The sequence below is a fragment of the Chiloscyllium punctatum genome, chromosome 22 (assembly GCF_047496795.1).
Source record: "Chiloscyllium punctatum isolate Juve2018m chromosome 22, sChiPun1.3, whole genome shotgun sequence".
Taxonomy (NCBI): Eukaryota; Metazoa; Chordata; class Chondrichthyes; order Orectolobiformes; family Hemiscylliidae; genus Chiloscyllium; species Chiloscyllium punctatum.
This window is the reverse complement of record NC_092760.1, coordinates 42,328,988-42,341,616: the sequence shown is the minus strand read 5'-3', so window position 1 is coordinate 42,341,616 and position 12,629 is coordinate 42,328,988. Positions and strand designations below refer to the sequence as shown.

Here is a 12,629-nt window from a genome sequence, read left to right as displayed (position 1 = left end):
TTTCACTTTTGCTCCTGGGTGAAAATGATCTTGGGTTGCAGAGTGGAAAATAAGTGCACAGAATCAAAGCTGGCCTGAATTTCTGTCTATGGATGAGGAAAACAAGTTAGCTGTGTTATGGAGATGTGATCCTCGCTAGCACATCCTAACATCTATTAATTGGCCATACCTTACTATAACACAAACACACTGAGGGAACCTTGAAGCACCATTTGCCATTGTGTAGGAGATCAGTTTACTGAGGAAAATTGGCTGGCATGAGATAATTGTGCAACATTAGACATGAAACTGTAGTCAGGGCGAGGGCTGGATTTTAAAAAAAAGTGCTGTTTTACACCAGTACTAAAATACTTTTCCTTGAAGAAGACAAGTGCACCCAAGGAGAAGAAAATTAATGTCCTGAATATTTCCTTATACTGTAAATCAAGCCTTCACTTACAGACTGTACAGAAATGGAATAATATTGCTCAAAATATGTAAAAGTGATAATATATGACTTATCGTATTCCCAGATATCATGCATGTGTTGTAAAATCTCCCATCCCTTTCACTTACCAAACTGCAATATAATGTACATTTTTCAGCTGCTTAAAAAAATGCTGGTAATTTGCTATCTCTTCACAGTGTTTGTTGGTATGACACCAGTGGCAGGGAGTAACACTAGGGTAGCACTAGGGTGCCACTCTGTGGCTGGTAAGAGAATTGGAGAAACAACTTTCAAAGATGACGAGGCTTCTATCTACCTGGTTTTTATTAAATGTGTAAATGGAATTTCTGACACACTTTCTCCAAAGTTAAAAAAATGAAGCAGCAGCAGTTTTAAAGAAATTCAGAGTTTTACTTACCATGCAATGAACAATTAGAATTGGATGATGGTATTCTGTCAATTAAATTGATGATTGAATCCATTGCAATTGGTTATGGCTCAGTTTGAAGTGGGATTGAGGATGGAATTTGAAATAGAAAGTTGTGAATGGTTGTAAGTGCAAATTGTCTCCATTGATTCATTTCTTTCTCTTGCAATGATCCAATCATTTAGAAACAATCATTTAGAAAACAGAGATGTATTCTGTTTTCAACAATTTAAAGTCTCAGAAAGCTATAAGATGGCAGATTATAAAAATAATTATTTGATATAAGCCCTCATTATTTTCATCTTGATTTTGTGAGGTACATTAGTAACATCATCTTTCACACTAGTCACTATTTTTGCATGGTAGCCTTATTTTTCACTGAAATGCTCTGTATCTATGTAAATGTGTGCACTGCATCATGCGTAGGTGTTTACATTTGTGCAGTACTACTTTATGCTTTAAGGAGTCTTAAGCATCTAGGGTATGAGAACCAAACAACATAAGCAGATTTGTAATAAATCATCCCTTTCTTTTATTATATAGGCAGATTCATGTCAGATTTGTTATCTGATGTACTAGCAAATGGGATTGTGCTTGTGCCACTAACTAGATAGTTGCCAGGGGAACATGAAAAAAAAGATTTTTGGGTGTTGTGTCTACTCTAGCTGGAATTAACACCACATTGTGAAAGCCTCTTTCAAAGGTAGAAATGAGCTGAATTGTGCAACTAAAACAGATTGAGGTCAGTTGCTCTCTGTCATCGCTTTGTACTAATTTTATGGATATAAACTGAGCTTGAAACTCATACTTCAAATATCTGTAGGTGTGTGCATTTGCATATATTTTTATATCTTACTTCAAACATTATCGATTACACAGAATGTTATAAAGCAAATTATGTACTGGGTAAAAAATGATTTTGCTATATTTTTCAGATCTACAAGTCCTGAAGTTTTTATTTTCAGATGAGGTTTAGAGGTTGCACTGTGACACTTCTGTATAACTGTGCTAGCCCAACATTCAGAAAAGTAACTGATCAAACACCAGACCTTCTAGCTGATCATGTTTGCCTTCATTATTTTAGCTGTGCAATGAGCAGTTTAATCTGCTCTTTTTTGCAAATGATAATTGGTTCATTGAGTTACCAGATAGTACAATAGTAGCATGCAGCTCATTTGAAGCACCACTCAGTGATGTCTTTACATACATTATCAAATGGGGGATAAATGTGATTAATCTCTGGGCTCTCAATGTGAAATGTAGCTTACACAAATGTTTTACAGTAAGGTGACCAATCTATCAGATCAACCACGATCACATTGAATTCCAGAGCAGACTCAATGGTCTGAATGGTCTACTTCTGTTCCTATGTCATATCTATTGCTTAAATTCTTAACTAGATATTTTTAAATATGAATATATTCAAGTTCTGCAGTATCAAATGAAAGATATTTAGGTACCACAGTCTATTTAATCCCAATTTATGAGAATTAGAATAAGAAGGCACTGCAAACAAATGGAGTATGAACTGGTTATAGAGACGACCCAAATATTAGGCAGCTTCAATAATGGGTGGCCAATCCACAATGCAAGTTTTGTCACCAGGCAGCAAGTTGCAATCTACCGTTATGTGATAGTGGATTTATATAACGAAGGTTGAAGTTACACAGGTGCTCTTGTATTGAGGCACATGAAAGTAAGAATCTTTCCAAGATTTCATCTCACATTGTTTGGGTTTTATTTTAAATGGAGCAAAAGTTCAGTTTAACAAATCCTAAAGTAAAGAAAACTTCAACCATCCATTAGATTACTGGGAAATTTACAATTTTTCTGCAACATTTTAATATTCATTTAACATACATTTAAAAAATAATCAGTGTAATGAACCATGCAAATGCGTATGAATATTCACTTGGACAACTCTGTATTAATAAACAACGCAGTCATCAGCTGGACACAGCTTACAATGTAACTTGGGCTTAGCTGGTGGCAATTTGTGCTAACCAGTTACTATCCTCAGATAGTGGAATTTAATAATAAAGTTATCATAGTCCTACATTTTCATGAGAGAGAAACAAGTGGTTGTGGTTTAACTTAAGGGTCACCACATCTCAGGCAAGAGGTGGGGCTTTTATGGTGACCTGTGGTATGGAAATTGAATTCATGCTGGTAACATCAGTCTCCATTGCAAACCTGTCATCCAGACAACTGAACTAACTAACCTCTGAATAATAACCTTTTAATTTCTGCTGACAGGGCAATGACAAAAGGTAAAAGAAAACATATGTATGAAATTTGCCCATGTCCAATGGAATGAAAAATAATAGAATGAAATGTTATTTATTACACAGTTGATTTTCTTAAAACCAATTCACATTCTCTCTGTCTAGTCTGGATCAGTGACCCAATATTGGCAGTGCTGTGTTCTGCCATCATTGATATGGTATTTTCCTGCTCCCTGATGTTAATTAGCATTTTGTTCTATTCAGTGGCATAAACAAAACCCATCAAAAGATCATTCAATCTCCTTGTTTCTTTTTAAGTTATAAGTGATAAAATAAATAACCGGATCTATATGGCAATTTAACACCTATCAGAAGCTAATTAATATGCATTACATTTGTGAATTACTTAGTTTTTGAATTAAAGGTGCACAATGTTTTAACTTTATTGTTTGGTAGCCTTTGTTTGTTTTTCAGACACTCAAATATTGTCATGCAAAATATGTCAATGTACATACTAAAGATGAAATGAGTTTTCATTCTTGATTTGTTCGACTGATCTTTTCTGGAAATAAATTGTGCAGGGACAGAATTCAGGACTGAAAGTGGCCCAGCCTTTATCTCAGCAGTGTATGTCTCCAATTTCCTTTCCACCAATCAGGCCTGGCCTCCCGAATCTAACTACTGGGTGTGCAAAGGATCCAGCAACAAACAACAGCAATTTAGGATACACTGTGGTACCTGCAGAATATCTAACACAGGTAAGCAGGATGAGTTTCAGAACCCAGGTGAGAAACATTAAAGTAGAGGATGTAAACTGTGATAAGTTTTCAATTGCTAATAATTTTAACCAAACTCTACTGTAGAAATCATGGCTAACCTGTGGAAATTTGGCATCATTAGTTTTTTAAAACTGACAAAAACTTCTGCAGCACGCACATTCTTAGCAGGTATGAAAATCCAGATGTGGCTGTCAGTAATGCTCCCCAGACTGTAACCAAATAGAAATCACTGAGCTGACAAAAATGCATCCTTTTATACCATAACTTATGTTTACAGAAGATTACATATTGATGATCTGAGATACTGAGATATTTGAATCATCAATAATCACAGGTGAGGTGCCGGAAGACTGGAGGTTGGCTAACGTGGTGCCACTGTTTAGGAAAGGTGGTGAGGATAAGCCAGGGAACTATGGACTGGTGAACCTTAAATCAGTGGTGGGCAAGTTGTTGGAATAATAAGGAACAGGATGTACATGTGTTTGGAAAGACAACGACTGATTAGGGATAGTCAGCATCGCTTTGTGCGTGGGAAATCATGTCTCACAAACTTGATTGAGTTTTTTGAAGAAGTAACAAAGAGGGCAGAGCGGTGGATATGATCTATATGGACTTCAGTAAGAAATTCGACAAGGCTCCCCATGGAAGACTGGTTAGTAAGGTTAGATCTCATGGAATACAGGGAGAACTAGCCATTTGGATACAGAACTGGCTCAAAGGTAGAAGACAGAGGGTGGTGATGGAGGGTTGTTTTACAGACTGGAGGCCTGTGACCAGTGGAGTGCCACAAGGATCGGTGCTGGGTCCACTACTTTTCACCATTTATATTAATGATTTGGATGTGAGCATAAGACGTATAGTTAGTAAGTTTTCAGATGACACCAAAATTGGAGGTATAGTGGACAGCGAAGAAGGTTACCTCAGATTACAATGGGATTTTGATCAGATGGGCCAATGGGCTGAGAAGTAGCAGATGGAGTTTAATTCAGATAAATGAAAGGTACTGCTTTTTGGGAAAGCAAAACTTAGCAGGACTGATACATTTAATGGTAAGGTCCTAGGGTGTGTTGCTGAACAAAGAGACCTTGGAGTGCAGGTTCATAGCTCCTTGAAAGTAGAGTCACAAGTAGTTAGGATAGTGAAGAAGGCGTTTGGTATGCTTTCCTTTATTGGTCAGAGTATTGAGTATTGAGTTGGGAGGTCATGTTGCAGCTATACAGGACATTGGTTAGGCCACTGTTGGAATATTATGTGCAATTCTGGTCTCCTTCCTACCGGAAAGATGTTGCGATACTTGAAAGGATTCAGAAAAGATTTACAAGGATGTTGCCAGAGTTGGAGGATCTGAGCGATAGGGAAAGGCTGAGCAGGCTGGGGCTGTTTCCCCTGGAGCGTCGGAAGCTGAGGGGTGACCTTATAGAGGTTTACAAAATTATGAGGGGCATGGTTAGGTTAAATGGGCAAAGTCTTTTCCCTGAGGTGGAGGAGTCCGGAACTAGAGGGCATAGGTTTAGGGTGAGAGGGGAAAGATATAAAAGAGACCAAAGAGGCACCTTTTTCATGCAGAGTGTGGTATGTGTATGGAATGAGCTGCAAGATAAAGAGGTGGAGGCTCGTAAAATAGCAGCATTTAAAAGGCATTTGGATGGGTATATGAGTAGGAAGAGTTTGGAAGGATATGGGCTGGGTTCTGGCAGGTGGGACTAGATTGGGTTGGGATATCTGGTCAGCATGGATGAGTTGGACCGAAGGGTCTGTTTCCGTGCTGTACATCTCTATGACTCTGTGAGATGCTACCAGATTGTTAGTGAGATGCTAAGTTATCTATTGGTGAACAGCACAGTTTCATGGCACATAATTTTATATTGGAGGAATGCTACTTATTTTCGTCATGATAAAATATTTGTTACAATAAAACACTTTTTAAAACAAAGAGTTTGTAACATTTCAGATTCTCCTTTAATTATATGCGTCTGCTTACAACATTTATTTTGCTATCTGCAAAATATTAATTAACAGAAAATCATTGTGCACTTTACTTCCTGGTTTGCATGTAAGAACACTTCAATATGATTAGATGTTTACCTTACTTGCCCATATTACTGTTGCTGAGTGCTGTGATACCCCTTAACAGTTCTGAAATAGCCTCAGGATAACTACACATAGACTTCTCACGATTTTTGTGAACAGTTTTCTTAGAGATCAGTAGCAAGTTCCAAAGTTTTATCATTGATTGCAAAGTCTGTGCCAATCAAACAATACATTTTAATGCAAGTCATACAGCTACTCCAAATTCAATGCTTCTTTTTCTTTCTAAGCTCCAAATATGACATCCTACAGACTTTTTCCCAGATATTTCTTCACAGCTTTTCTTCAAGTTGTCAGCAAACATGAAATACGTTCAAATAGTGAAAGATTGGAATTTGCAATATCATGATTGTGTGATTATAATACAGCTTATTTTTTGAAAAGGCTAGTTTTTAAAATAATAGTCATAACATAAAAATATCTGCCAGAAGTCCCTAAGTAGCTGCAGCAGAAGTAGGACATTTGGTGCATTGAGTTTACTCTGCCATTCAATGAGATCATGGCTGATTTGATAATACTCAACTCCACTTTATGCCTTTTCCCATAACCCTTTATTCCCTCACTGATTAAAAATTGGTGTATCTCAGTCTTGAATATAAATAATGACCCAGCCTCAACAGCCTTCCATAGTAAATAAATACCTCAGATTCACCCTCAGAGAAAAAGTCCTGCTCATTGTCATAAATTTGATTTGATTTGATTTATTGTTATCATTTGTCCTGAAATACAGTGATAAGTGTTGAAAAAAGGAATCAGCTCCATTGGCTGCACTTCACTTACACTTCATCCAATCTCGTTTACTGCCTTTGCTGCTCCCAATGTGGTCTCCTCTACACTGGGGATACGAAGCATAGACTGGGTGACAGCTTAAGAGAACATCTATGCTCTGTTCATGAAAAGGACCCTGAGCCTCCAGTTGCCTGCCACTTCAACCCATCACATTGTTCCCTGGCTAACATCTCTGTCTCAGGCTTGTTGCAGTGTTCTGGTGAAGCTGAACGCAATCTGGAAGAACAGCACCTCATTTTCTGCTTATGAACTCTACAGCAGCTTCAGTAAAGTGGAGTACAGACCAGACTGTTGTCTTGGAAGATATGTGAGAGCTGGAGCTGAGATTAAGTCTTGTAAAGCTGTAAAAAGAAACTACTGACAGATAGGTATAGGAATGTTACGTTCTGTGGAAACTGCAACAGTAAACTAAACTGAAATAAAAACAAATAAGCAAGCAGCAGCTGAAACATTTGGTAATGTATTATGGGTGCAACCATTCTGCTATCATGTCTGGTTGAGATGAAAGGTGATATGAAGTAGAACTGACAGTCTCTGTGTGTGCAATGATAAAATTATGAAAGAGTGCTAGAGCTGTTTTACAAGGTAGGGCAGCTCTACATAGCTGCGTTCTTATTATTGTTGGGTAAAGGTTATTTTAAAGTGTACTTGGAACTAAATTCTCTGAAGAATGGAAAGACAAACTTCAAATATTTCAAAAGCCTTGAAGGCACATTTTGAAGAACAAGTGAATGTGACTTATTAATTCCTTTTCACAAATAGAGCATAGGTGCCCTGTGACGTGGTCACCCAGTATCATCAATGTAAAGGGGACCACATTATGAGTGGCGAATGCAGATTAGATTCAGTGAAGTATAGGTGAAGCGCAGCCAATGGAGCTGATTCCCCTTTTCAACAATCTGTTGTTGAAACGTACAAGATTCTTTGAGGATTTGACAGGGTAGATGCAGAGGTTATTTCTCCCTGTGTGAAAAGTCTAAGACCAGAGGACATAATCTCAGAACAATGGACCTCTCAATGATCTCTCTCTCTCTCTCTCTCTCTACGGCTGCGTTTGATATTAGCATTGATCAATATAAGACTTCATTAAGATGCAAAAGATAGTGCAAAGTTATTGGCAAGTAAGCTGGCTAAAAATCAGCAACTTTCTAACTACATTCTGGATGACCTTCTGGAAATGCAGATGTTCTTTTGACATTTCCATGGTTCCAGAGGAATATCAGTGCATACAACATGAGAGAGTCAGTGATCTTTTGGGAGTGGAAGTCAATGAGCTACACATTAATCGACGCAGCTTCTCAATGGAAAAAGCCATTGATGTCCACAATCAAAATTTATTCTGTCTGCTAGACAGAGCTTTCAGGTGAATATTAAGCTTAATAAGAAAGAAATTACAATGAAAAATGCCCTGGGAAAAGTACATACACCATGTAACAATATCAAAAGATCTTTGCCCAATAACCCAAAGGTGAGAGCTGTAACAGCAATGAATAGATGTAAAAGTGTAATGATTTTTGTATCCATTGACTATTTGGCAAAATTCCTGCTGTATATTTATCATTGGAGTGTCAGACTTATGCCACCTCATGGCCAAACATGTGCAGTGATATTGGGTTATGGAACAAGAAGCAACATTCACTAAAATCCTGCAACAAGTGACTGCCATGCCAGTGCTGAAATAATATTAGAGAAATGTCTTTTGCACAAATTAGGTTTTGCATAATAATAAAGCCTACTTCCACCTTGACTGAAATCAGAAAACTCAGTCCAAAATCAGGAATTGTGTGTGTTGTTATATGTTGTTCAGTGTCCTTACCATACATGTCCCAACAGAACCATTGTGAGTTTATGATGGTAGTACACAGCTTTCTGTAACTCACAGTTCCAGACTGAGAACACCAAAGGGCATCTGCTGAGATGGCAAGGATGGCAATTGCACTGCTACCTGGATTCTGACAATGTCACCATTTGCTGAAAGAAATTACCCATTTTGACAAAACATTTCATCCTATACTTATGTGGACATTTCACAGGAAATACTAAAGGATAGGGAAAACAACACTTATATGTATGAGAGGAGAGTACTGACAAGTGGATATGATTGATAATGGAAAATGCAGCAGTTAATAATGACTGATGGTTAACTGTCAAGCTTTGATTGTATTTTTATCTATTTTTTTTAAACAAGGCAAGTTGACTCTGATTTATTAAAACATTACTCTGAAAAATGAACCAGAGAATAGCTGTTCAATGTTTTGTGGCATTGAAGTAAAATGATGGATCATATCAAACAGAATATCCCTTTGGCTGTTCTCAAAAAGCATGATACTGACCATACCTAACCAGTCCATGTTGTAAAAGTCACAACACATAGCCAACATTAGACATGATTCTGCAATTCAACAGTATTGCAGAATCCTGATTGGATAATCCCGAGTGTGCAAGAAATTGGATTGTCAAGCAATTAGCAATTGTCAGGCAGACTCACTGCATGGTACACTTATATGTATTGGAAGATAAATCTATTAACAAATAAGGCCCTTGTTTTGGCTGACAGAAAGAAAATGGACACACACTCTGCCTGTTCAACACAACAAAATAGGTAACAGCCAATTCTGGTTCATTTCTCAGGGCAATACTTTGACTAATCAGAGTCAAATCACCTTGTTAAAAATTTAAACACAGCTTTTCAGTTAACTGTCAGTCATCATTAACCGTTGCATTCTCCGTGGCAATGTCTCTATCAATCAGAATCCATATGCCTAACATTCAGCATCCTCTTGCCAACCAATTAGCAATCTATTTCCAGATAGTACAAATGCTGTTTTCCCTTTCCTTGGTAGTTTTCATCAATTGTCCTGATGAGTGTAAGAAAAAGAGTTTCCACAAATTTGATCTTTTCGGTAATACTCAATGTTACTATATTACTCAATGCTGTGATTCTGCTTCTTGCTTTGTCTGATTTTCTTTTGATTTATACATGGCACCTCCCATTTCAGGAACTGGAGATAGCAAGTCTCACTGGAGTAGGATATGTTTTGTTACACTGTATTGCTCTTGAATTCATAGATTTTCCAGTTACATACATCTGTACAAAGTACAGGGGTATTCCTTTTCAATTGTTTGTTACAATTTCTCTGTCTGAGTGTACTCTTAACTCCTCAACTTTAGTGTCGGATTGAACTAAACTCTGCACATCAACAAAGCATAAAAGATATGTTTAAAGTACACATTATAACAGAATAAAAACATGTTGAGTACTATATTTAATTTTTTCAATCTTGTTTTGAACAGCTGCAGCAAGCAGCTGGTGGTCCAATCTCTGAAAATGGCAGTCTTGCCTCCGAGACTAGTGCCCATATCCCTTCAACCATATCTCTAACAAGGTAAGTGCACACAATGTCTGACCTTAATTAACTAGTCTAGTTCAGCTGATGTTAAGAGAAAATTTTTGAAATCAAAATTCTGTATTAAAAGGCATTAAATGTATCCATCTTTATTCAAATCATGTAGTCTAGATTTTTGCTAACTGTACACACAGTAGCCATAATAGAAATGTACATTTGAGAAAACAATGCTGTTGCTGTCAACCTTGATAGCAAAAGTCATCAATGTACTGGAAAGTTTAGCCTGCGTCCTTGGTGGGTGACTGTGAGATGGATTGATCAAGTTGTTATGACCCACATGGGAACCAATGTCACTGGTAGAAATAAGTGCTGGATTTTCACTATCTAGCCAGGCTACTTTCCAACTTAGCAGAGCTGTCTCCTTTAAAAGGATTCCCCTTCGCCATATGTTTTTCTGGGAGGCAGGTGACAAATGGAATTGAGCCTGAGTTTGCAGGTGGCCATGAAGGTGGGGGATTGTGGACTGGTGGGACGTTCTCTGATACTTCCACCTATTTGTTAGGTGAAGGCTGTTAGACCCAGTAGACACCAATGCACACTCTCTCCTAATGCCCACATATTACCCGATGTCACCTCAAGTTAGCCCTCATCCCCCATGTCTGTCATAGGCCCATATTCACTCCATAGCTTCTCATTTAGTATTGACAAAACTCAATGGCTGTATGTAGATGTAAAAAATTAAACTTTTAACAATTCAAGAAAACTCTCTCTAGAATTCATGAAACCTCACTTAGAATATTGTGGGTGGCACGGTGGCACAATGGTTAGCACTGCTGCCTTACAGTGTTAGAGACCCGGGTTCAATTCCCGCCTCAGGTGACTGACTGTGTGGAGTTTGCACGTTCTCCCCATGTCTGCATGGGTTTCCTCCGGGTACTCCGGTTTCCTCCCACAGTTCAAAGATGTGCAGGTCAGGTGAATTGGTCATGCTAAATTGCCCCTAGTGTTAGGTAAGGGGTAAATGTAGGGGTATGGGTGGGTTGTGCTTCGGCGGGGCGGTGTGGACTTGTTGGGCCGAAGGGCCTGTTTCCACACTATAAGTAATCTAATCTAATTTATATGCAATCAAAGGGTCTTACCGTTGTACAAACAAATAAACTTTTATTTACCAACTGCATTAGCTACTTCCATAATACACCCTTTAAAAATACAAATCAAAATGCGAGTGTGGATTTCTTAAAGGGAAACGTGTTTATTGTTAACAGAGACATTTGATGAGGGTAATGGTATTTATGTATCCTGCATGAATTTCCAAAAGGTATTCAATACATTGCCGCATGACAGACTTGTGAGAAAATTTATAGTTCAATGAACAAGCAGGGCAAGGTAAAGTCACTGTAGTCTTGCCAGACCATAGGCTACTCTCTAATGAGAGAGAGAGATAACTGGTGGTGCTGGTGGTTTAACCTGAGGGTCACCACACCTCAGGTGAGGGGAAAAATTGAGAAGAAGGGTCCTTCATAGTAGCCTCAGCTTGCACAGGAATTGAACCCACACTGTTGGTGTCACACTACATCACAAAAGAGCTATCCAGCTAACAGATATAACAGATCACCCTTTTCAACAAACAGCGCAGTTGCAACATGGATACGAAATGCATTAGGGATAGAAAGAAGTGAGCAACTGTTAATTTTTTGAGCTGGAGAAAAGTTTGTTGTGGAGTTTCCCAGGGGTCGGGTTTGAAACTATTGCCTTTCCTGATTTCCGGATAAATAGCAAAGCATGTAAACTGTGAGATGGAAAGTGTAAACTACAAAAGCACATTGACAAGTTGGTGGAGGGGACAGCTGGGTGGCAGTTGGAGTTTAATGCAGTATACATTATACATTTGGGTCAAAAGAATATTGAGGTACTGTACTTACAGTAAAGAGTGCTACCCTATAGTATGTGCAGAGACAAAGACCTGGGTGTATATGTGCACCATATGTGGTAGGACGGACAAAGCAGACTGTATATTAGGCTTTATTGATAAAGGCATGAAATACATGAGCAGATTAAGAGATTTAATAAATATATAAAAAGGACAAGAAGTAAAGTAAATGTTGGTACATTAGAAGCATAGGTCAGAGGAATTATAATGGGAAATGAGAAAATAGCAATGGCGTTAAACAAATAATATGTTTATCTTCACAGCAGAAAACATGAATTCTATATCAGAAAGCGAGCCACCAAGGTGCTTGAATGAGTTATGAACTTATGTTGATTAAGATCAGCAGAGGAAAAATAATGAAGAGACCTCAATGATTAAAAGTTTGAATAATCTGCAGAACCTAATGCTAAGTTCTACAAGAGGTACTAGCAGAAATAGTAAATCCATTAGTCAAGATGTTTCAAAGATTCCTGAAATGTAACATCACCAATCAGGAAAGGATGGAGAGAGAATAATCCCTGAGTTTTAGGTCAGGTAGCTTGACATTAGTCAAAAGTGTAGAATAATGGGGTTAACATCAGAAATGTTAATGGTGATGATGACTGATGTAGTGATGG

At 38.0% G+C, this 12,629-nt stretch overlaps 1 protein-coding gene across 1 annotated transcript in view; it reads left to right on the top strand.

The window, feature by feature from the left end:
* LOC140493884 (protein lin-54 homolog) overlaps positions 1-12,629 on the top strand; it is a 69,701-nt gene that overhangs the window by 40,215 nt on the left and 16,857 nt on the right. The window contains exons 6-8 of the mRNA XM_072592878.1: positions 3,245-3,297; positions 3,661-3,837; positions 10,030-10,121. Coding sequence (XP_072448979.1) covers positions 3,245-3,297; positions 3,661-3,837; positions 10,030-10,121 — 322 coding nt within the window. The remainder of the gene's footprint in view (positions 1-3,244; positions 3,298-3,660; positions 3,838-10,029; positions 10,122-12,629) is intronic.